At 39.3% G+C, this 25704-nt stretch overlaps 1 protein-coding gene across 3 annotated transcripts in view; it reads left to right on the top strand.

Moving 5' to 3' along the window:
- The window catches only part of VEPH1 (ventricular zone expressed PH domain containing 1), a 274843-nt gene that overhangs the window by 3022 nt on the left and 246117 nt on the right, over positions 1-25704 (top strand). For all 3 annotated transcript variants that reach the window (XM_047785422.1, XM_047785415.1, XM_047785439.1), the window contains exon 2: positions 4367-4661. In XM_047785422.1, the coding sequence (XP_047641378.1) occupies positions 4524-4661 (138 nt within the window). In that variant the 5' untranslated portion in view covers positions 4367-4523. The remainder of the gene's footprint in view (positions 1-4366; positions 4662-25704) is intronic.

Raw genomic sequence — 25704 nt, 5'->3', positions numbered from 1 at the left:
AACAGAGGCTGGAAGAAGGAAGAACCAAGAAAGGTAGTCTAATCCATTAAAAGGGAATAGAATACAAATACGTCATCAGTATCCATAAGCCCGAAAATAATCAATGAAAGAATATACCTACTCCTAGGTGACTGGGTTCTATATTTTTATAAAGGAAATGTCAAAGGAACAGTTCTCTGTATGTGGATGGCTGTAAAAATGTGACTGGTCACCAAGTAGTTAGGAAGATGTGTGTGATCATTCCCCTGGTGCACAGACCTGGTTCAGTGCCTGGTGTGTGTTCACCCCAAGATGGGGAGACACCCCATTGTGTCCACATCTTGGTGATCATGCAGGTGAATTTATCCGCAGCACAGTTTTTGTGCCCTTTTACAACAGATAGATGACTTGACCGGGTGAGCAGATCTATTCCTATATTGGAATAGACTATTTAAGGGTAGAAAATAATGCAGTTTAAAATGCTTTTAAACTGCATTATTAACTTTTGAAACAATAAAGAAGTAGTTTTGGTACCATTTGGTAAACATTTTCTCTAAGTATTGCTACAGTGTTTAAAGTTACCAATCTGAAGCATCTGTCTAAATGGATTTCTGTGTAGAACCCCACAGGAAATGAAGTGGATAAAAAGGGCACATGCATCTTTGTTAAGTTTGTCCCATTTATTAGCAACTTCCTGCATCCTAAAACTTTCAACAAGGTTGATCTAGAGGAGAGCAAGAGGGTAACTTCTTTAGGAGCTGTGACTCTTCTTGGACAAATGCTCAGTGTTTCAAGCTCTCTTTATGAAATCTTGAGGAAGAGGGAAGTGTTAATTAAGTTGCGATTCTTCTCTTCCCCCCCACCCCCCGTTGAGAAGTGGCTCCCCAAAGCCACTTGAGTTCCACCTGCTTGAGTTCCTTTTGAAACCATGTTCTCTGCGTGGCTTTATTTTTTCCTCCATTCTTCTCAGGGAAAGTATTGATTTTCACGAACACGGGCAGTATTGTTTTCTGTTAAAAACAACTCCACTTTACTGGAGCAGGCTCTCTGTTTCACCCCAGGAAACAGAGCAGAGGTAACTCTCCACTGGGTGAGGCGCAGCCTGTCACCTGACCAGCTCCGGAGCTGCTAGTGGCATCAGGCTGCATTCCTTGAATTCTTCCACCGGCACCTTAATGAACAACTTCAGGTTCACTGAGCTGAGTGGATTCCACTCACTGCGCTTTTGGAGCCCACTGCCCCAAGTCTCCCACCCAGTCTCAAAATAGACCACTGAGTAGCAGCAAGCGCACCTTTGAGGAGAAGCACACAGGTAAAGCACGTTTGTGGGGACAGCTGGGACTCCTTGAAATGTGTGGCGCTTGGTGCAGAATCATTTCGCTTTTGGGGGTGTTTGTTTCTCCATACAGAAATCCAACTTATCAACAAACACCTTTTAAAAAAACAGCCCGAATAATAAGAACCTGGGCTTCAGGTTAGAGTCCCTTAGAGATTAGGGAAAGAAATTTGGAGAGCCAATCTTGGGAATAAGAAGGAATTTTATAAGCCAGTTTTTGGAATACAGAAAGTACGAGATTTGGAGGCTGACCTACTTGGATGTGAATCTTGGCTCTGTGTGTAACTTCAGGCACGATATTTAACCTCGCCAGTCCTGTTTCCTGTTCTGTAACAATATCCACCTGCAGGGTTCAATGGGAGAACTAAGAGAAGAAAGTGTCTAGCGAAGAACTTAGTGTAAAGGAAATGTCCGAGTGTGTAAGGAAATGTCCGAGTATGTGTGTATGTGTATGTTCATGTGTGTAATAGGCACATGTGTACCCATACATAGAGGCCACAGAACAATGACTTTCATAAGAGTAGGGAGTTTCTCAGAAGATGAGTGAAAATTTGAACTGGCTCTAAATTTCTGGGTTGTTGCAAAGAGAGCTGCAGGGGAAGCCAGACACCAAAGCAAAACACTGATCAGAGCTGCTGAAAAATAAATAAGTGCCTTGCCTATCCTTATCCAGGGAAGGGCGGACTGGATACGGATACAGGGTGCCCTTTCAATGAGGACTAATAGGAAGGGAGGTAGCTCAATAATTGTCCCACACGGTCATGTATGCAGGTACATACAGCCCTTGAGGGCTTTGTCCTGGGAAAGAAACTGCTTTCAATCCTGACTCTGCAACTCACTCTCCAGGTTCTCCTGGGTTACTTGTTTTCATCAGTTTCTCATCACATGGAATTGTCATGAGAATTCAGTGACTCATTTTTTGGGAAGCTCTCAGAGTAGTGCCTGATACATGGTAAACATGACTAAACATCAGCTGTGGGGTCATTTTTTTATAAAGTGGCCTTTTGTGTGTTATTTGCTTTGATTTTTAGAACAACCTAATGAGATAGACTAGATGTGTATTAGACCCAGTTTGCAGATAAGAAAACTGAGGCTTGGGGAAGGGAAGAGTGAACCAGAGGTCTCATAACCACCAAGTGGCCACATTGGAACTTGAATCTGGGTCCCCAGACAAGCAGGTGCTTAGTATGTATTCAGTGCACATATGTTGAATGAAACATACCCTGAAAGTTCTCACTAAACATCATTTTCCTCACAAAGCCATTCCTTATCATCTCTCTTCTCCCTTATACTTCTCCAAACTTCTCTTTGTAGTGTCTAGGAGACTTTTTTTCTGGATCATCCTTGTGGAATATTTGGTACAAGTCTCTCTCCCTCCCCTAACCTTAGATGTGTGAAAGTTTTCATATACAGCTGTGTGTTAAAATGTTGCACATGGTGGACATGCAAGAATAATAGCTGAAGTTAGAAGCATGACTGTGGGGCTCCACACCAGGTGTCACTGCAAGTGTGAAAAGAAAGGATGGAGCCCAGGAGAAGACTGTGGGTGTTTCTCTCCCCAGCACATGTTTCTGCTCCTTCTTAGGGCTCCAGCTGCTATGACTGGGCAGCTGAATATGCTTCCAAAGGGCTTGATGTTGACCAACATGCTGACTGGCCAAGAGGAAGTCATTTCCATCCAGTGTCTTATTTTCCTGAATATTATTTCAGGAATATTATTTCATCTGTCACTGTAAACATCTAAAGCCGGGGTGGTGAGGGTGGAGAATGTGTTAAGGAGAAAACTCAGGAAAACACTGCCCTTTTTTTTCTTGTAGATATTATAATTCATCCCTCCACATTTGCCAGGGTGCAAAGTACTTTGTAGGACCCTCGCTCTCCTCTCTCTCCATCCCATGAAACCTTCCCCACCACTCTCCTTCTTTTCTTGTTTTCTAAGCTTCTCTTCCTTGTGACTCTCCTGCTCTCTGGTTGGCCTAAATCTTCAGGGCATAGATGGGCAAAGGTGAAGGGTCAGTGTAGGAGGGAAGGAGAATTCATTTTCTTGCTTTATGATCCTAGTCATGGCTTCATCCTCAGATGTCAATAATGCTGTTAGGGTGTCTACTAGCCTGTGGTTGCCTGAGATCAGAACAGTGCAGTTACTATGGGCCTTGAAGAAGGCTTAAACTTCCCTGGCCATGAAATGATTGCTTCAGGTCTCCACCAGTGCAAATGGTCCATGGTTTTATTTGGCCCAGAAGGGAGCTGATGAGAATTATCAGTTCTTTAATTGTTACCATTGCCTTACTCTGCGGGCTGCTCATTAAGTAAGAACTACAGTGAGACTTTATTATTTCAACTGTGGGAATAGAAGGAGGATTGCTCAATCCCAACGGCCTTTGTCTTTAGCCTTCATTGCAGTGCTTTCACCTTCAAGCTCTGTGTTCAAGTTCAAGTTCATGCTCATGTTCTGTAGAGATTTATCTAGTCTCATACTCCTAGTCAGAGTTCTTTATTTCATTGCCACGTGTTTAGAGAGTACATAAGAATAAGGCGAGTATTGACATAGCCTTCTGGAGGCTTCAAGTAGCATCTGTTGTCAAGATGGCAATAAAAAGTCCAGCCAAGACTTCCTGGATTGGTTTCCACATCCAGGAAACAGGCAGTGGATCTAAAAGGTATTTCCTGTGCTCTCTCCTCCTTTCATTGTCCTTTTCTGTTTGTTTCCATAGGAATCTGGGGGCGTTTTGGCAAGTATGGACATTTTTGTTGCTGGTGCACTTGTTTCCTTGGATCGGGGAGAGAAGGAGGATATAGAAAGGAGAAAAGTGGGAGATTTAAGCTGCTTTTTAGGCTCAAAAAATTCTAGAGAAATCTAATCATTTTTGACATGACTTTTAGAGACAAAAATAAGGAAAGGGGTCTTTTGAAGATCATCAAGCCAGAATCTGTTACTCCATGCACATTTCCATTTTTTTTTTCCCTCTCTCTATGCTGGGCATCAAGTTCACATTCTGAGATCACACCATTCTACTAATGGCTATCTTTTGTCATTTGTTTCTCTTGCAGAGAGTGTCAAAGAAGACCTCAAAATCTGGAAAAAAATGACCTTTCAAGGAATATGAAGTCTATGTCCTGATATGTGTTTTTGTCTCACTAAGCTCTGGTGACTGTGACACATGGCCTTTGGCCTGCAGATAATCCATTGATTATCAGGTTTCTCATCATGCATCAACTGTTCAGACTGGTCTTGGGACAAAAAGATCTTTCACGAGCTGGGGACCTCTTCTCCTTAGATGACTCTGAGATTGAAGACAGCCTGACAGAAGCTTTGGAGCAAATTAAAATAATTAGCTCATCTTCAGTAAGTAAAGTAAACTAATTTTTAGACTAGACCCCTGAAATGACCTATTCTGGAGCTAAATGATCATACATGGCCTGGGGGAAATGGTCTTTGCAGAGGAAAGAGAAAGGACCACTAATATTGGTCTTTCTTAACTTTGCTTGATGGTTTAACTGGTGTTTAAGAAATAACACCGGGGGAGTTCCCATCATGGCACAGTGGTTAATGAACCCAACTAGGAACCAAGATGTTGCAGGTTTGATCCCTGGCCTCGCTCAGTGGGTTAAGACTCCAGCATCGCCATGAGGTGTAGGTCGCAGATGCGGCTCAGATCCCACATTGCTGTGGCTCTGGCGTAGGCCTGTGGCTGCAGCTCTGATTACACCCCTAGCCTGGGAACTCCATGTGCCATGGGTGTGGCCCCAGAAAAGACAAAAAAAAAAAGAAAGAAAGAAATAACACCAGGGAAGTCATTGGGGGCAGCCAAACCACCTTTTCTCAGTCAGAACCCAGAACTCTGGAAACTGCAGACCAGAGTGGAATTCTCACAAAAGGCCGTCTAAAGGTCATTTCTACATCCTTGAAATGACATGAAGAAGACAGGGAGCAAATCTGGGGGAAAGCAGACCCACCAAGATGCACAAGAGCATCAGTAAACAAAGCAGGGTATGTGGTGGGGGCTGAATAATAAAAAAGGCAAGATGACACCAGCTGCCATACAGGTAATACGAGACAAAGACAACCATCCATCTCCTGCCAGAAGTGACTGTTGCCCAGGGCTTAATTACACTGATTCTGTTTGCTTCTATATAGTCTCCCTTTTCAAGAAAAATGTCTTTGCTTTGCCCCTTTTTCTACACCCCCACCATTTAGTTCAACTCACCCATTATTCACCCCCAGTGTGATCAGACGAATTTAAAATCTCCATCAACCCGCCTATTCCTTTGATTCTCCTCCATGTCGGGATTACATATCCTGAAAGCATTTCCCAAAGAGGGTGAATGTAGAGAATCAGGCATGGTTTGAAGTTGATCTTCCTGGTTGTGCTTGGAGGTTGCTCCCATTTTAAAGACCAAGGCTACCAAGCATCCACTCGCATCCTCCCAGCTCACCAATGTTTGCCAACACTTGGCATAACCACCCACTGGACAGAGGAAGGAAACAGAATGCGAGCCAAAAAATACTGGTACTAGCTAAAATGTACATATTTCAGAGATAACAGCTTACTTCCATGTCATAATGAAGATATATTTAAAAGGCATAATAGCAACCAGTGCAGCTTCCTCCTCAAATCTGTCAGCATGTTCTCTAGTTGACTGCCATTAATGTGCCAAGTCCCCCCAGTGGCCAATGAAGTCACTGCCCAGAGTCTCTTTTCTCAGGCAATGCTTTTGACAGCAATTACATGTCCAGAACATTAATCAACTTAGTCTGACTCAAAACACAAAATATTTCTGGTATATTTCCACTTTCTGGGTAAGGCCTGTATACTATTTCCAGCAGCCCCTCCCCTCACACCTCTCTGTAAATAAATTGACTGAATATGATACTGATATCATCTAATCTAACAAAATATCTGTATCTATGTCAATATCTTTATCTGTTATCTGTGTCTATATTTTCCTGAAGTCTATTTCCACTAGAGGTCACTAGTGTCAGTGATATCTTTTGTTTCCTTCCTTGAATGCTTTGTCTTACAGACGTCAAATTCAGAATTTTAGCACTAGTGAGTTCTGTGTCTGCACTTTTAACTGTGAAAGCTGGCATGTCTTTTGTCATCAAGAGCATTGTCCATCCTTAAAGCCCTCCAATCAGCATCCCACCAGACCATCAGGTCTGGAGAGCCAGTAGTTCTCCTGAGATCTTCATCTAACTTCTGTCACATCCTACTTCCTCCATTCTCTCTCCATAACCATCTATAAAGAAGATGGGTGGCAGAATAAAAAGCGTTTTTAGAGTAATCATGCAGATCAATTCAATTTTTAAATGTAGGGATCATGTTGATTAACCAGTTTTTAAATTTGTTAATCAATCCTGGTTGTAAACATGTTCCTGTGTGGAATTTCTATTCTCTCTCTCTTTAAAAACCAGTTCAACTTAGGTTATTCCTGGATTGAATTCCAGTGGTTCTAGTTCTTAGTGACTGCTTCTTTCCCAAAAGACTTAATTTCCATTTTGCACTAAAACCTGTTCTTAGAGGAGGCCACCTATTCATATATCCTCAAGTGTAATCTCTACATGGGAGAATCCCAAATCTACGTTTTCAGACCTCATATCTGTCCCTAACCTTGCAGATCATACTAAGTGATATCCATCACCTCAAACTTACTATATTTAAATTAGAGGTTATCATCTTTCTTCCAGTTATACCATCCATTTCCTAGATCTCTAGGCTTTAAACCTGTAGTCTTTCTTTTTTTTAAACTAAAGGACAGTTGATTTACAATGTTGTGCCAATTTCTGCTGTACACAAAGTAACCCAGATATATAAATAGATAGATAAACATATAGATAGACATATTTTCTGTTTCTTTGATATTTAACAATATTTATTGTTACAGGATGGAATCGTAACAGTAGTAACAGCTGCCATTGCTTGAATACCTATTCTATGCTAGTTGTGTGCTGGACCTTTGACATTAATTTTGTCATGTAAACATCAAGTGACCTTCAAAGTAAAATGGATATTATTATTGCCCCCATTTTATAGATGGGGAACCTGGAGGCCAAAGATGTTAGACTGAATCCACTTTGATGATGTTAGACAGTTGTTTTCCCAAACTGGGTTGTCTTTTCTTTCTTTTCTTTTATTATTTTTTTAAATTAAGGTATAGTTGATTTAAAATGTGCCAATTTCTGCTGTATAGCAAAGTAACCTAGTCATGCATACAAACACATTCCCTTTCTTATATTGTCTTCCATCACTATCTATCCCAAGAGAGTGTATATAGTTCCCTGTACCATACAGTAGGACCACATTGACTATCCATTGTAAATGTAATAGTTTGCATCTACTCCTAATTCCAAACTCCCAGTCCATCCCACTCCCTCCCCTTTCCCCTTAACAATCACAAGTCTGTTCTTTATGACCATGAATCTGTTTCTCTTTTGTAGATAGGTTCATTTGTGCCATATTTTAGATTTCACATATGAGTGGTGTCTATTTGGTGTTTGTCTAATATCCATTTTACTTTGAAGGTCACTTGATGTTTACATGACAAAATTAATGTCAAAGGTCCAGCATACAACTAGCATAAAATAGGTATTCTTCACTTAGCATGAGGTTCTCTAGTTGCATCCATGTTGCTGCAGGTGCATTATTTCATTCTTTTTTATGGCTGAGTAGTATTCCATCCATGTGTATATATATTGCATCTTCTTAATCCATTCATCTGTCAATGGACATTTAGGTTGTTTCTGTGTCTTGGCTATTATGAATAGTGCTGCAATGAACATAGGGGTACATGTATCTTTTTCAATGAAAATTTTGTCTGGATATATGTCAAGGAGTGAGATTGCTGGATCATATGGTAGTTCTATATTTAGTTTTCTGATGTAGGTCCATACTGTTTTCCATAGTGGTTGTACCAGTTTACACTTCTACCAACAATGAAGGAGGGTACACTTTTCTTCACATCCTCGCTAGCATTTTTTATTTGTTGACTTGTGATGGCCATTCTGACTGGTGTGAGTTGGCACCTCAATGTAGTTTTGATTTCCATTTCTCTAATTATTAGTAATGTTGAGCATTTTTACGTATATATCTGTATGTCTTCTGCCCATTTTTCAATTGGGTTGTTGGTTTTTTTGCTGTTGAGTCGTATAAGCTGTTTGTATATTTTAGAGATTAATCCCTTCTAAGTTGCATCATTTGAAACTGTATTCTCCCATTCTGTAGGTTGTGTGTGTGTGTGTGTGTGTGCGCATGTGTGTGTTTATGGTTTCCTTTGCTGTGCAAAAGCTTTTAGGTTTGATTAGGTCACTTTGGTTTATTTATGTTTTTATTTCTATTGCCTTGGGTGACTGACCAAGAAAGCATTTCTATGGTTGATGTCAGAGAATGTTTTGCCTGTGTTCTCTTCTAGGAGTTTTAGGGTGTACTTCCCTATGTTTAAGTCTTTAAGACATTTTGAGTTTATTTTTGTGCATGGTGTGAGGGTGCATTCCAGTTTCATTGATTTACATGAAGCTGTCCAGTTTTCCCAGTATCACTTGCTGAAGAAACTTTTTCCTATTTTGTATTCTTGCCTCCTTTATCAAAGATTAATTGACTGTAGGTGTTGTGGGTTTATTTCTGGTTTCTCTATTCTGTTCCATTGGTCTGTATGTCTATTTTGGTACCAGTACCACACTGTCTTGATTACTGTGGCTTTGTAATATTGTCTTAAGTCTGGGAAAGTTATGCCTCCTGCTTGGTTTTTGTTCCTCAGGATTGCTTTGGCAATTCTGGGTCTTTTATGGTTCCATATACATGTTTGGATTGTTTGTTCTAGTTCTATGAAAAATGTCATGGGTAATTTGATAGGGATTGCATTGAATCTGTAGATTGCTTTGCATAGTATGGCCATTTTTCCAATATTAATTCTTCCAATCCAGGAGCATGGAATATCTTTCCATTTCTTTGAATCCTCTTTAATTTCCTTGATTAATGTTTTGTCGTTCTTGGCATATAAGTCTTTCACCTCCTTAGTCAGATTTATCCCTAGGTATTTAATTTTGGGGGGTGCAATTTTATTTTATTTTATTTATTTTTTGCCTTTTAGGGCTACCCCATGGCATATGGAGGTTTCCAGGCTAGGGGTTGAATCGGAGCTGCAACCACTGGTCTATGCCACAGCCACAGCAACATGGGATCAGAGCCATGTCTGTGACCTACACCACGGCTCACAGCAACACTGGATCTTTAACCCACTGAGCAAGGCCAGGGATTGAACCTGCGTCCTCAGGGATGCTAGTCAGATTTGCTTCCACTGAGCCATGATGGGAACTCCAATTTTAAAAAGTATTGTATTTTTATATTCCTTTTCTAATATTTCATTGTTAGTATGCAGAAATGCAACTAATTTCTGAAGGTTAATCTTGTATCCTGCTACTTTGCTGAATTCATTGATCAGTTCAAGTAGTTTTTGTGTGGAATCCTTAGGTTTATCTATATATAGTATCATGTCATCTGCATACAGTAACAATTTTACCTCTTTTCTTTCAATTTGGATACCTTTTTTTTTGTTTCTCTGATTGCTGTGTCTAGGACTTCCAATACTATGTTGAATAATTGTGGCAAGTGTGGACATCCTTGTCTTGTTCCAGATTTTAGTGGGAAGGCTTTCACAAATTGAATATTATATTGGCTGTGAGTTTGTCATAAATGGCTTTGATTATATTAAGGTATGTTCCCTCTATACCCACTTTGGTAAGAATTTTTATCATGAATGGATATTGGATTTTGTCAACTGATTTTTCCATATCTATTGAGATAATCATGTGGTTTTTTTAATTTTCTTTTTTTTTTGTCTTTTGTCTTTGTTGTTGTTGTTGTTGTTGTTGTTGTTGCTATTTCTTGGGCCGCTCCCACGGCATATGGCGGTTCCCAGGCTAGGGGCTGAATCAGAGCTGCAGCCACCGGCCTATGCCAGAGCCACAGCAACGCGGGATCCGAGCCTCATCTGCAACCTACACCACAGCTCACGGCATCGCCGGATCGTTAACCCACTGAGCAAGGGCAGGGACCGAACCCGCAACCTCAGGGTTCCTAGTCGGATTTGTTAACCACTGCGCCACGATGGGAACTCCTAATTTTCTCTTGTTAATGTGGTGTATGACATTGATTGATTTGCACACGTTGAACCATCCTTGTGAACTTGGGATAAATCCCACTTGATCATGACATATGATCTTTTTTATATGTTGTTGGATTTGTTTGGCTAAAATTTTGTTGAGAATTTTTGCATCTATATTCATCAAAGATATTGGCCTATAACTTTCTTTTTTGGTAGTGTCTTTGCCTGGTTTTGGTATTAGGGTGATGCTGGCTTCATAGAATGTTTTTGGGAGTGTTCCTTCTTCTTCAACCTTTTGGAAAAGATTGAGAAGAATGGGTATAAAATCTTTGTCTGTTTGGTAGAATTTGCCTGAGAAGCCATCTGGTCCTGGATTTTTTTTTTTTTGTAGGGAGTGTTTTTATTACAGATTTAATTTCATTTCTAGTGATCAGTCTGTTCAATTGATCTATTTCTTTTTTTTATTACGCAAATGAATTTATCACATCTGTAGTTGTATAATGATCATAACAATCTGATTTCACAGGATTTCCATCCCATAACCTGAGCACATCTCCCCACCCCCCAAACTGTCTCCTCCAGAGACCATAAATTTTTCAACGTCTGTGAGTCAGATTCTGTTCTGCAAAGAAGTTCAGTCTGTCCTTTTTCCAGATTCCACATGTCAGTGAAAGCATTTGATGTTGGTGTCTCATTGTATGGCTGACTTCACTTAGCATGATAATTTTTAGGTTCCTCCATGTTGCTAAAAGTGCTGGTATTTCATTCTTTTTAATGGCTGAGTAATAGTCCATTGTGTATATATACCACATCTTCTTGATCCACTCCTCTGTCGATGGATATTTAAGTTGTTTCCATGTCTTGGCTATTGCCAGTAGTGCTGCAATGAACATCGGAGTACATGTGTCTTTGTGAGTCATGGTTTTCTCTGGATAGATGCCCAGGAGTGGGATTGCTGGATCAAATGGTAGTTCTATTTTGAGTTTTCTGAGGAATCTCCATACTGTTTTCCACAGTGGTTGCACCAATATACAATCCCACCAACAGTGTACTAGGGTTCCTTTTTCTCCACACCCTCTCCAGCACTTATTGTTTGTAGACTTTTTGATGATGGCTGTTCTGGCTGGTGTAAGGTGGTACCTCATAGTGGATTTGATTTGCATTTCTCTGATAATGAGTGATGTTGAACATCTTTTCATGTGTTTCTTGGCCATCTCTATGTCTTCTTTGGATATCCTCTGCCCATTTTTAATAGGGTTGTTTGTTTTTTTGGTATGGAGCTGCAGAAGTTGTTTATAAATTTTGGAGATTAATCCCTTGTCAGTTGATTCACGTGCAAAGATTTTCTCCCATTCTGTGGGGTGTCTTTTTGCTTTGTTTAGGGTTTCCTCTGCTGTGCAGAAACTTTGAAGTTTGATTAGATCCCATTTGTAAATTTTTGTTTTTATTGTCAGTACTCTAAGAAGGGGATCTGAGAAGATGTTGCTGTGTTTATATCAGAGAGTGTTTGGCCTATGTTTTCCTCTAAGAGTTTTATAGTGTCTGGTCTTATATCTAGGTCTTTAATCCATTTGGAGTTTATTTTTGTGTATGGTGTTAGGGAGTGTTCTAATTTCATTCTTTTCCATGTGGCTGTCCAGTTTTCCCAGCACCACTTATTGAAGGGGCTGTCCTTTCTCCATTGTATATTCTTGCCTCCTTTGTCATAGATGAGTTGGCTGTAGGTGTGTGGGTTTAATTCTGGGCTTTCTCTCCTGTTCCACTGATCTATATTCCTGTCTTTGTGCCAGTACCATATGGTTTTGATGATTATTGTTTTGTGGTATAGTCTGAAGTCAGGGAACCTGATTCCTCCATCTCCATTTTTCTTTTTCAGGATGTCTTTGGCTATTCTGGGTATTTTGTGCTTCCAAACAAACTTTAAAATATTTTGTTTGAGTTCTGTGAAAAATGTCCTTGGTAATTTGATAGGGATTGCATTGAATCTGTAGATTGCCTTAGGTAGTATAGTCATTTTGATAATATTAACTCTTCCAATCCATGAGCATGGTATGTCTTTCCACCTATTTGTGTCATCTTTGATTTCTTTCATCAGTGTCTTATAGTTTTCAGAATATAGGTCTTTTGTCTCTTTAGGTAGGTTTACTCCTAGGTATTTTATTCTTTTGGATGCAATGGTAAATGGGATTGCTTCCCTAATTTCCTTTTCTGCTTTTTCATTGTTAGTATATAGAAACACTGTCGATCTCTGTGTATTGATTTTGTATCCTGCGACTTTGCCAAATTCATTGATAAGCTCTAACTCTTTTCTGGTAGAGTCTTTAGGATTCCCTAGGTATAGTATCATGTCATCTGCAAAGAGTGATAGTTTTACTTTTTCCTTTCCATTTTGGATTCCTTTTATTTCTTTTTCTTCTCTGATTGCTGTGGCTAGGACTTCCAAAACTATATTGAAGTGTAGTGGCGATAGCAGAAATCCTTGTCTTGTTCCTGATCTCAGCAGGAATTCTTTTAGCTTTTCACCATTGAGAATGATGTTCGCTGTGGGTTTGTCATATATAGCCATATGTTGAGGTAGGTTCCCGCTATGCCCACTTTCTGAAGGGTTTATATCAGAAATGGGTGTTAGATTTTGTCAAAGGCTTTTTTTGCGTCTATTGAGAGGATCATATGGTTTTTCTTTTTCAGTTTGTTAATGTGATGTATCACACTGATGGGTTTGCAGATATCGAAGAACTCTTGCATCCCTGGGATAAATCCCACTTGATCATTTTGTGCAATCCTTTTAGTGTATTGTTTGATGTGGTTTGCTAGTATTTTGTTGAGAATTTTTGCATCGATGTTCATCAGTGAAGTTGGCCTGTAGTTTTCCTTTTTGTGTGGTATCTTTGTCTGGTTTTGGTGTCAGGGTGATGGTGACCTCATAGAATGCGTTTGGGAGTATCCCTTACTCTGTAATTTTTTGAAATAGCTTCAGAAGTATAGGTGTTAGCTCTTCTCTAAATGTTTGATAGAATTGTCTTGTGAAGCCATCTGGTCCTGGACTTTTTTTTGTTGGAAGATTTTTAATCACAGTTTCAATTTCAGTTCTTGTGATGGGTCCATTCATCTTTCCTATTTCATCTTGGTTTAGTCTTGAAAGATTGTACTTTTCTAAGAATTTGTCCATTTCTTCTAGGATTTCCATTTTATTGGTGTATAGTTGCATATAGTAGTCTCTTATGATCCTTTGTGTTTCTGTGATGTCCGTCATAACTTCTCCTTTTTCATTTCTAATTTTATTGATTTGAGTCCTCTCTCTTTTTTGATTGATAAGTCTAGCTAAGTAAGGGTTTATCAATTTTGTTGATCTTTTCAAAGAACAAGCTTTTTGTTTCATTGATCTTTTCTATGGTTTTCTGCATTTCTATTTCCTTGATTTCTGCTCTGATCTTTATAATTTCTTTCCTTCTTTCCTTAGGTCTTGTCTGTTCTTCTCTCTTGAGCTGCTTTAGATGTAAAGTTAGCTTGTTTTTTTGAGCTTTTTCTTATTTCCTGAGGTGGGCTTGTATTGCTATAAACTTTCCTCTGATAGAACGGCTTTTGCTGCATCCCATAGGTTTTGGAGTGTCGTATCTTCATTGTCATTTGCTTCTAGGTATTTTTTAAATTTCCTCTTTGATTTCTTCAGTGATCCATTGGTTGTTTAGTATCATGTTGTTTAGTCTCCACGTGTTTGTGTTTTTTGCAGATTTTTTCTTGTTGTTCATTTCCAGTCGTATAGCACTGTGGCTAGAAAAGATGCTTGATATGATTTCAACTTTCTTAAAGTTACCGAGGTTGAATTTGTATCCCAGGATGTGATCAATCTTAGAGAATGTTCCATGTGTACTTGAGAAGAATGTGTATTCCATTGCTTTTGGATGGAATGTCCTATAAATATCTATTAAGTCCATCTGGTTTAATGCATCATTCAGGACCTGTGTTTCCTTATTGATTTTCTGTCTGGATGATCTGTCCATTGCTTTAAGTGGGGTGTTAATGTCCCCCACTCTTATTGTGTTATTGTCAGTTTGTCCTTTTAAGGTTGTTAGCAGTTGCCTTATATATTGTGGTGAACCTATGTTGGCTGTGTAGATTTTTAAAATTGTTATATCTTCTTTTTGGATTGATCCTTTGATCATTATGTAATGACCTTTGTCTCTTAAAATATTCTTCATTTTAAAGTCTTTTTTGTCTGATATCAGTATTGCTACTCCAGCTTTCTTTTGATTTTGGTTTGCATGAAATGTTTTCTTCCATCCTCTAACTTTCAATTTGTATGTGTCCCTAGAAGTGAAGTAGGTCTCTTAAAGATGGCATATATATGGATCACAGCACCACATTCAGCCAGTCAGTGTCTTTTGGTTGGGGTGTGTAGTCCATTAACATTTAAGGTAATTATTGATATGTATGTTCTTATTGCCATTTTATTAATTGCTTTGGATTTGTTTTTGTTGCTCTTTTTTCTTTCCTTCTTCTCTTGGTCTCTCCTCTTCTGGTTTGATGACTATCTTTAGTGTTGTATTTGAGTTGATTTCTCTTTGTTTGCCTATCAATTGTAGATTTTTGGTTTGAGGTTATTCTGAAGTTTTGATATGTGTCTATATGTATATGAGATTGTTTTAATTTGTTGTTCTCTTAATTGAAAGTTCATCTCCAGTGTCCTGCATTTGTACCCATCTCTTCTCATGACTTCTGATTTTGGTGGTATAACTGTGCATGGATGATTTTGTATATATACCTTTACTGGTGAGCCTTGTCATGTCTGGCATTTTTGTTTCCTGTTGCTGTCTTTTCTGCCTAGAGAAGTTCCTTTAGTATTTGTTGTAAGGCTGGTTTAGTGTTGCTGAATTCTCTCAACTTTTGCTTATCTGTGAAGGTTTTGATTTCCCCTTCAAATATGAATGAGAACCTTGCTGGATAGAGTAATCTTGGTTGGAGGATTTTTCCTTTCATCCCTTCTGGCCTGCAGAGTTTCTGCTGAAAAATCTGCTGATACCCTTATTGGCGTTCCCTTGTATGTTACTTGTTTCTTTTCCTTAGCTGCTTTCAAGATTTTCTCTTTGTCTTTAATTATGGTCAGTTTGATTAATATGTGTCTCAGTGTATTCCTCCTAGGGTTTATTTTATATGGCACTCATTGTGCTTCCTGGATTTGAGTGAGTAGTTCCTTTCCCATGTTAGGGAAGTTTTCAGCTATTATCTCTTGGAATATTTTTTCGGTCCCCTTCTCTCTCTCTTCTCCTTCTGGCACCCCTATAATACAGATGTTGATGTGTTTAACGTTCTCCCAGAGTTCTCTGAGACTCTCTTCATTTGTTTTCAATCTTCTTTCTCTTTTCTGTTCTGCATCTGTAATTTCCACTAATCTGTCCTCCACCTTGCTTATTCATTCTTCTGCTCCTGTATTGTGCTGTTAGCTGCTTCTAGTGAATTTTTTTATTTCAGTTATTGTATTTTGCATCTCTTCTTGTTTAAGTTTTATATCTTGTATCTCTTTGGTCAGTGTTTCCTGTAAGTTATCCATCTTTGCCTCTAGTTTATTTCCAATGTCTTGCATCATTTTCAGCATCAACAATCTAACGTCTTTTTCCTGGAGGCTGAGAATCTTCTCCTCGCTTAGCTGATTTTCTGGGGATTTTCCTTTCTCCCTCATCTGAGTTATAGGTCTCTGACTTTTCATCTTCATAAGTTTTTGGTGTGGTGACCTTTTTTACTGATAATAGAGTTGTAACCTCTCTTACTTTTGGTGTCTGCCCCCCTTGTGGCTGAAGTTGGTATGAGGGGCTTGCTGTAGGCTTCCTGATGAAAGGGGCTGATGCCTGCCCACTGGTAGGTGGAGCTGATTCTAATCCCTCTGGTGGGTGGGGCTTAGTCTCTGGATGGGGTTAGTGGCAGCTGTGTGCCTGTGGGGTCTTGAGGTAGCCTGTTTACAACAATCCCACCTGGATTGTTGTTTGGCCCTGGGGCTTCTCAGCAGCTGACTGATGGGTGGGGCCAAATTTTCCCAAAATGGCCATCTCCAGAGAAAGGCACACTGCTGAATATTCCGGAGAGCCTTGCTTTCAATGTCCTTCCCTGACAACAAGCCACAATCACCCCTGTTTTCCCAGGACGTTCTCCAAGAACTGCAATCAGGTTTGACCCAGATTCCTATGAAGACTTTGCTTTGCCCTGGGACCCAGTGCACATGAAAGTCTGTGTGCACTATTTCCCCCAGTCTGATGGAGCTCCTGCACACAAGCCCCACTGGCCTTCAATGCCAGATGCTCCAGGGGCTCTTTCTCCCATTGCCAGATACCCACATGTGGGAGTTTGATGTGGGGCTCAGAACTTTCACTCCTGTAGGTGAGTCTCTATGAACCAATTATTTTCCAGTCTGTGGGGCTTCCCACCCACGAGGGATGGGGGTTGTTTATATCACAATTCGCCCCTCCTACCTCTTGATGTGGCCTCCTCTTTTTCTTCTGGTGTAGGATATCTTTTTTAAGGTTTCCAGTCCATTTGGGTGGAGATTGCTCAGTCTTTAGTTGTGAATTTTGTTGTTTTTAGGAGAGAAGTTGAGCTCCAGTCCTATTCTGCCATCTTAATCCTATGTCCAATTGATCTATTTCTTCCTGATTCAGTTTTGGTAGGCTGTAAGTCTCTAGAAAGTTGTCTGTTTCTTCTAGTTTGTCAAATTTGATGACATATAATTGTTCATAGTATTCTCTTATTTTTTTTTGTATCATTTGCAGTATCACTGAGTTTTCTCCTTTTTCTTTTCTTATTTTGAGTTCTTTGTCTCCTCTTCTTGGTGACTCTGGCAAAAGGTTTGTCAATTTTGTTTACCTTTTCAATGAACCAGCTCTTGGTTTTGTTGATTTTTTGTATTGTTTTTTGAATCTCTATTTTATTGATTTGCTCTCTGATTTTTATGATTTCCTTCCTTCTGCTAACTGTTGTTTGTTTGTTCTTCTTTTTCTAATTCTTTTAGGTGGTGGGTTAACTTGTAAATTTGAGATTTTTTTTTCTTTCCTGAGGAAGGCCTGTATTGCTATGAACTTCCCTCTAAGCACTGCTTTTGCAGCATCACATAGATTTTGAATGGTTGTGTTTTCATTATCATTTGTCTCTGAGGTATTTTTTAATTTGCCCTTTGATTTCCTCATTGACCCATTGGTTTTTATAGTAGCATGTTGTTTAGTCTCCATGTATTCAGCTTTTTCTCATTTCTTTTCATTTGTGGTTGATTGCTAGCTTCATGCTCTTGTGGTGAGAGAAGATACTTGAAATAACCTCTATACTCTTAAGTTTGTTGAGGTTAGTTTTGTGCCTTGGTATGTGGTCAGTCCTTGAGAACATTCCATGTGCACTTGAGAAGAATGTATATTCTGATTTTTTTGGATGTAATGTCCTGGAAATGTCAATGAAGTCTAAGTTTTCTATTGTGTCATTTAGAATCACTGTTGCCTTATTGATTTTCTGTCTAGAGGATCTGTCCATTGATATGAATGGGGTGTTAAAGTCTACTATTCCCATCAATTTCCCCTTTTATGTCTATTAGTATTTGTTTTCTGTATTTGGGTGCTCCTATATTAGGGGCATATATACTGACAGTATAATATCCTCTTCTTGAATGGATCCTTTTACATTAAATAGTGTCTTTCTTTGTCTTTCTTTATGACCTTGTTTAAAAGTCCATTTTGTCTGTTTTGAGTGTTGTGAGTACTACTTTCATGTCTTTTCCATTCATGTGAAATATCTTTTTCCATCCCCTCACTTTCAGTTTGTATGTGTCCTTTGCCTTAAGGTGAGTCTCTTGTAGACAGCATATATTGTAGGCTCTTGTGTTTTTATCCAGTCTGCCACTCTATGTCTTTTGATTGGAGCATTCAGTCCATTGACATTTAAGGTAATTATTGCTAAATATGTATTTGTTGCCATTTTAAACCTTGTTTTCCAGTTGATTCTGTTTCTCCTTTGTTCTTTTCTTTTTTTGGTTGGATGATTTCCTTTTATTTTTTGCTTGTGTCCTCTCCTTTTTAGTTTTTGTGAATGTAATGTTTGGTTTTGATTTGTGGTTTCCCTGGTTTTCAAGTATGTTAACTTGTTCCTATATCTGCTTGCTTTAGCCTGATAGTCATATAGGCTCAGACACATTTTTAAAAAAGATTCTATATTTTCTTACTCTCCTTCCCACATTTTATGATTTTGAAGTCCTTTTTAACATCTTCATGTTTGTCTATTTGCTGTTCCTTGTGTTTATCATCACTATTACAATAGTTATTTTTCTTTTTAGCTATGTATACTGGATTATTGAAGTGATTGCTTTCCACTTGTGATTTCCTCCATCATATTCTGTTTTACTTCTTTTTTATTTAGAGGAGACCTTTCAGCATTTCATTCAGAATGGGTCTAGATTTGCTATACTCTCTCTCTCACTTTTTTTTTCTTTTATGGCCACACTTGTGGCATATGGAGGTTCCCAAGTTAGGGGTCGAATTGGAGCTATAGCTGCCAGCCTCCGCCACAGCCACAGCAATGTAGGGTCCAAGCCAATTCTGGGACCTATACCACAGCTCATGGCAATGCTGGGTCCTTAACCCACTGAGTGAGCCCAGGGATCAAACCCACAATCTCATGGTTCCTAGTCAGATTCGTTTCTGCTATGCCACAACAGGAACCCCATAGATTTCCTCTATGCTTTAGTTTTTGTTTGTTAGAGAAATTCTTTATTTATCCTTCTATTTTAAATTATAATCTTGCTGGGTAGAGTTTTCTAGGCTGCAAATTTTTCCCTTTTAGAAGTTTGACTATCTTGTTCCTCTCTTCTGGCCTGTAGTGTTTCTGTAGAGAAAACAGCTGATAGCCTTATGGGGGTTCCCTTATAATTAATTCTTTGTTTTTCTCTTGCTGCCTTTAGAATCCTCTCCTTATCTTGAACTTTCACCATTTTTATTATAATACATCTTGGTGTGGGCCTATTTGGATTCAACTTATTTGGGGCCTTGTGTGCTTACTGTATCTTGATATCTCTTTCCTTTAGATTTGGAAAGTTTTTAGACATAATTTCTTCAAATATATTTTCAATCCCCTTTTCTTTTTCTTCTCCTTTTGGAATCCCTATTATGTGTAGATTGGCCTGCATTATATTATCCCATAGATCTCTTATAATTGCTTTCATGTTTTTTTCATTTGGTTTTCTGTCTGCTGCCCTGATTGAGTGATTGCCATTATTCTATCTTCCAACTCACTAATTTGATCCTCTGCATTATCCATTCTGCCCTTAAGTGACTTTAACTCACTTAAACTCACTTAAAATCCATTCTGCCCTTAAGTGACTTTAACTCACTCATGTCTCTCCAAATGAATTTTCTAATTTTTCTTGGCTCCTTATATTTTCGAGTTCCTTTCTAAAGTAATCTGCATTACCATTCATATGCACTTTTAATTCCTTCATATTGGCTCTTAATTCCTTCAGTATTTTCACTGTGTCCTTTTTGAACTCAGTGTCTTTTAGAATGCAGAGGTCTCTTTCATTATTTGCTCCTTTGGGTTAATTCTCCTTTTAACTGGGAATGGTTCCTGAACTTCTACATTTTGCTTATATTTTTCTTATTCTGTGAGTTTAGGGAAAACAATTACTATACTCTTGGAGGGCTATTTATATGCATGAGCACCCCTGGGTATTTTGTGAGAGTTTACTTTTTATTTCAAGGGTGCCGTATATGCTTCCAGGGAGAGAGAGGCAATAGGCAGGGCTAGTAGCTAGAGCCTGATTGCTGGGCACTAGGCAGTGGCAAGGACCTGTGGGAAGGTGGCACAGGCTGATCCTAGTTGCAAAACCCATGGGAAATGACAGTGATCAGGTAGGTGTAGGTGGTGCCTGGAGCATTTGGCAGTGGCAGCAGCAGAGTGGATGCATTCCCAGGTGAGTGAGAGCAACAATGGGTGGTGCTCAGTTGCAGCGCCCTCTTCTTTACTTACCTCTGAGGTGCCTGGGGCTACAGGTGGTGCCTATTCACAGAATGCTAATGGTAGCAGGTTTCACCCCCTCTGTTGTCTGAGATGACTGCTGTGGTTTGTCTCTGGAGCCTGAGTCTCAGCACCCCACCCCTGCCCAAGTGTCTCAGGCCGTGGTGTTCAGGGTTGGTGGTACACATGGTCTGTGTGGCTCTCACTCTTCTTTGCCTTTCTCAGTCCAGATGCTGTGCTTTTCTCCATGACTTTGAGGTCCCTTCATCTTGGCTGATCTCCCCATCGGTTAGGTGGCTTCTCAGAGAGTGGGTTCCTTCCCTCTTTCATAGCTCCCTCTGAGAGTTCTAGTCCTGTCCTGATTTCTTTACTCTCTCTCTGCCTTTTTTCCCCCTCATGTTCTACCCCATTATGCAGAGGTTTTCTTGTCCTTTTTGAGGTTTAAGGTCTTCTGCGAGCATTCAGTAGATATTCTGTACAAATTGTTCTACATGTAGAGTTTTTTTAATGTGTTCGTGGGAGAAGGTGAATACCATGTATTACTCCTATGCCATCTTGATCCTTCTCTCCTGCGCATTTTCTGATTGGGTTATTTGTTTTTTTGTTTTTGAACTGTAGCAATTATTTGCATATTTTGGAAGTTAAGCCCTTGTCAGTTGCATCATTTGCAACTACTTTCTTCTATTATGTATGTTTTCTTTTTGTTTGTTTTATGGTTTTATTTGCTGTGCAAAAGCTTTTAAGTTTGATTAGGTCCCATTTGTTTATTTTTGGTTCTAGGAGACTCACCTAAGACTGATTTATTTATGTCAGAGCATGTTTTTCCTATGCTCTATTCTAGGAGTTATATGGTTTCCTGTCTCATATGTGTGTGCATATTTTTTTAACAGCTGCACCTGCGGCACATGGGAGTTCTTAGGCTAGGAGTGGAATCGGAGCTGCAGCTGCAGGCCTACACCACAGCCGTGACAACCTCCAAGCTACATCTGCAACATAGACCACAGCTTGTGGCAATGCTGATCCTTAACCAACTGAGCAAGGCCAGGAATCAAACCACATCCTCACAGACACTATGTTGCTTCTTCACCTGCTAAGCCACAATGGGAACTCCTGTTTCATATTTTAGTCTTAAGCCATTTTGAGTTTATTTTTGTGCATGGTATGAGGGTGTGTTCCAGTTTCATTGATTTACATGCAGCTGTCCAGTTTTGTCAGTACCACTTGCTAAAGAGACTATATTTTTCCCATTTTATATTCTTGCCTCCTTTGTCAAAGATTAATTAACCATAGGTGCCTGGGTTTATTTCTAGGCTGTCTATTCTGTTCTGTTGATCTGTATGTCTGTTTTTGTACAAGTACCTCCTGTCTTGATTACTGCAGCTTTGTAATATTGTCTGAAGTCTTGGAGAGTTATGCCTCTTGCTTTGTTTTTTTTCCCCTTAGAAATGCTTTGGCAATTCTGGGTCTTTTATGGTTTTATATAATTTTTTATATTATTTGCTCTAGCTCTGTGAAAAAAGTCATAGGTAGTTTGATAGAGATTGCATTAAACTTGTAATTGTTTTGGGTAGTATGGCCATATTAACAATATTAATTCTTCTAGTAAACCTGGAGTCATTCTTGACCTCTTTCTCTCACTCTCTCCTTTCCCTGTAAGTTTGGTAGACACTGCCTAAGAAATGCATTTTTATCTGCTCCTTCTATTCCATTCCTGCTGCTATCACCTTGGCTTGGGCTGTCAAAGCAATAGATCTCCCTGCCTTTGGCCCTGCCTCTCTAGTTCAATCCACCAACAGTTACCAGCTTAAATTTCCTAAGACAGAGTTTACTGCATGTCTTTCCATTGTTCAAAACCTTTCATTGATCCCTTAATGCCGGTGACATTCAATGACCAGTGCCAATGATTAGTCCACTGAAACATCATGCCTACTCTATGGCTTGCTTCCCTGTTAGCTGCATCCCAGCCTTCCCTTATACCAGGACCAGATAAATATTCTTTCTTAGGCCTTTCCTAGTATCTCTGTATTTCAGTAGTCAGCTCCACTTCTCAGTTCCTCTTCAGAAACATGGAACTGGAAGAGACCTTCTAAATTGTCTTTTCCAAGTTCCTTCTAGCACAGAAATCTCTTCTTTAGGATTCTTGACACATAGGTGGCCTCTCCTTCTGAGCTTATAATTATGAGGACATAGTATATTTCTTATATTTTTTTCTGCTCCTCCATTTTTCTCTGGCAAATCCCCCCTTTCCATTGCATGTAGCATTCCTTGATGAGGCTTTCATTTGAGGTTCTCTACCTTGCCCTTGCCAGGGAGCAGGAAGGACAGGAGTGAGACACCAGACCCAAGCCATGCCAATCTGAATTTCTTTCCCAATAATTCTAGAAAAGAAATCAGGAAAGCATGATTCATCATGATGATGGTGTCCCAAAGAGACAGTCCTAGGTTCCTTCCCATCTTTCCCTATGACTTCCTCAGTCTTTGCCTTTCTAAGTCCAGTTACTTCAAATTTTCCTTCAAATCTCTTTGTTTATTTTGCTACAGTTATCCTGACTTTTTCTGTTGCTTATGACCAAAAAGTGCTAACTGACAAAGACATAGTTGTTCCATTCTTAGAACTTCATGTTGTTAATGTGTTCTTCCTTTTGGTCAAATAAAATCTCACTCTTTGTATTTTCTGTTTGTTATTCTTTGTTCTATTTTCTGCTCCCTCTAGCAATCAAGAGAATCTAACCTCTGTTCCTGCAGGAATTTTAAACATGCCGATAGGCATCAGGTCTCACCTCTGGCCTCTCTCTTCCCAGCTGAATATCTTTAGTGTTTTATGTTTTTCTGAGCCAAAGAAGGTGCCTATAGCAGAGAAAGGTTACATCAGTATCAGGTCTGGAAACTCAGTACATGAGAAATGCTATTTAAATCCTGCTAACAGAAGTGTAAAATAGAATGGTGACTTAATGAAAATTATAATTCATGTCTGCCAGAATTCTTATGTGTTGTGTGATGTTCTCCCTAAGTCTATTTACTCAGTCTTTCTCTAGAAAGGAATATTATTATTATAATATTAGGCTTCTTTCTCCTCTATTATAATCACTTTTTAGCCCTACCTCCCTGAGACTGTATTTAACTCACTGATAAAGTCACCCATGTACAGGTCATATTTGGGGTTAGCCCTGGAGGTGGATAATCCCAGTCATAGAAGTGGGTTTGTTTGTTTGTTTAATTCTCAAAGAGTAATCTTGTTTCTAATTTCTTGGAGGATGCCTCATTGTAATTCCCAAGTACTGCCTATATTCTCAGCATTCTGTTTACCCTTCCCTCGAATCTTTTAACTTTATTATTGTAATTTGTCATTGCTTAGTAGTACTTGAATCTATTGCTTGGAACAATTGCTGATACTAGTCAGATACTCTGTCTCTAAAATTTCTTTTCAATAATAACATTACACAGGTGGCCACACTTATCCTGTCATGTGCCAAGAACTTCAGGTTGAATCAAGACTAATTAGGAGCAGTGGCACAGCGGGTTAAGGTTCTGGCATTGTCATTGCAGCAGCTTGGATCACTGCTGTGATGTGGGTTCTATCCATGGGCTGGGAATTTCTGCATGCCTCAGGTGCAGCCAAAAACAAACAAACAAACAAAAAGACTTGTAATTAGATAACTTGAAAAAATTGTAAGTGTATTATGTCACTTTTTTGGGGGGTGTACCCCTCTGCATTTGGGGTTTCTGGGCCAGGAATCAGATCTGAGCTGCAGCCATGAACTAAGCCACAGCTGCAGCAATGCCAGATCCTAAACCCACTGTGTCAGGCTTGGGGTCAAACCCATGTCCCAGTGCTCCTAAGACACTGCTAGTCCTGTTGCACCACAGCATAGCTCCTTATGTCACATTTTAAACCACTTAAATATATTCTTGTCTTAGGGCCTCACTCCAGGACATCTGTACCTTTTTTTAATTACTCAATGAATTTAATTACATTTGTAGTTGTACAACAATCATCACAATCTGTACCTTTTAAAAACCATGGTTCTTGTGGTTTCTGTTGTGGCACTGTGGGTTAAGAATCTGACTGCAGTGGCTTGTGTTGTGGTGGAGGCTTGGGTTTGATCGCTGGCCTGGCACAGTGGATTAAAGGATCTGGCATTGCCACAGCTGTGGTGTGTAGGTCACAGCTGTGGTTTGTATTCAATCCCTTGTGCAGGAACTTCCATATACTATGAGTGTGGACAAAACAAAACATGATTCTGGCTAATATATTAGTTCTCATTCTCAGCTTTGTAGAATCTGAAAATTCAGTAAGCAAGCCTCTAATCCTTCTCCCAAAGTCATTCCAAACAGTTGAACATGGAGTTCACTTGTGGCTCAGTGGGTTAAGAACCCAACCATTATCCATGAGGATGCAGGTTTGATCCCTGGCCTCACTCAGCGGGTTAAGAATCTGGTGTTGCTGTGAGCTGCTATATAGGTTGCAGACATAGCTCAGATTTGGCATTACTGTGGCTGTGGTGTAGGCTGGCAGCTGCAGCTCCAATTCAACTCCTAGCCTGGGAACTTTCACATACTACAGGTGCAGCCCTAAAAAGAAAAAATAACAACAAAACAGTGGAATATTATTGATACTGCTCTGTAGTTCATGCCCTTTTTCCCAACACTTACTCCAAAACAGAGCTGGAAAATATTTTATCCTTAATCTTGGTTTGAAAAAGTGACTTCTCACTCAAAATTCTCTTCAAGTTCCTAAATGTGCCTTTAAATTTCATCATTTTATTTCAAGTACTTCTGGACTACCCTTACCTAATAATCATTTCTTCTACTGCCTTGGCTCTCCTTCCAGACTGGCTGTCTATGCACTCAGCATCGTCTCACTTTCAACTCTACTTTATATAAATGGTGTCATAAGGCTCAGTATTGTTTTCAAGGTTTATCTATGTTGGTACTTACAGTTCTAATTCATTTGTTTTCAGTGGGATAGAATATTCCATCACATGACTATATCACAATTTATTTATCCAGTCTTCTTTTGATAGACACTCACTATTTTAACAATACTACAGCAGACATTCCTATAATTAACAATTTTGGCAAATGTGCTTAATTTCTAGTGTACACAATTAGGAGTGAAACAAATAGTTTTGGGGTTTTGTTTACTTTCAATTTTCTGGTAAGCCACCAAATTGCTCTTCAGTGTGGTTTTATCAATTTACATTCCCACCAGCCATGTACAATAGTCCCAGTGGCTTTATTTCCTGATCAATGCTTGCTTTTATCAGATTTTTAAAGTTTTTGTCACTTTAAGTGAAGCAGTGTCTGAC

This window comes from Phacochoerus africanus, chromosome 1 (assembly GCF_016906955.1).
Source record: "Phacochoerus africanus isolate WHEZ1 chromosome 1, ROS_Pafr_v1, whole genome shotgun sequence".
Classification (NCBI taxonomy): domain Eukaryota; kingdom Metazoa; phylum Chordata; class Mammalia; order Artiodactyla; family Suidae; genus Phacochoerus; species Phacochoerus africanus.
Note: the sequence above shows the minus strand (reverse complement) of the source record. Positions and strands in the feature narration are given on the sequence as shown.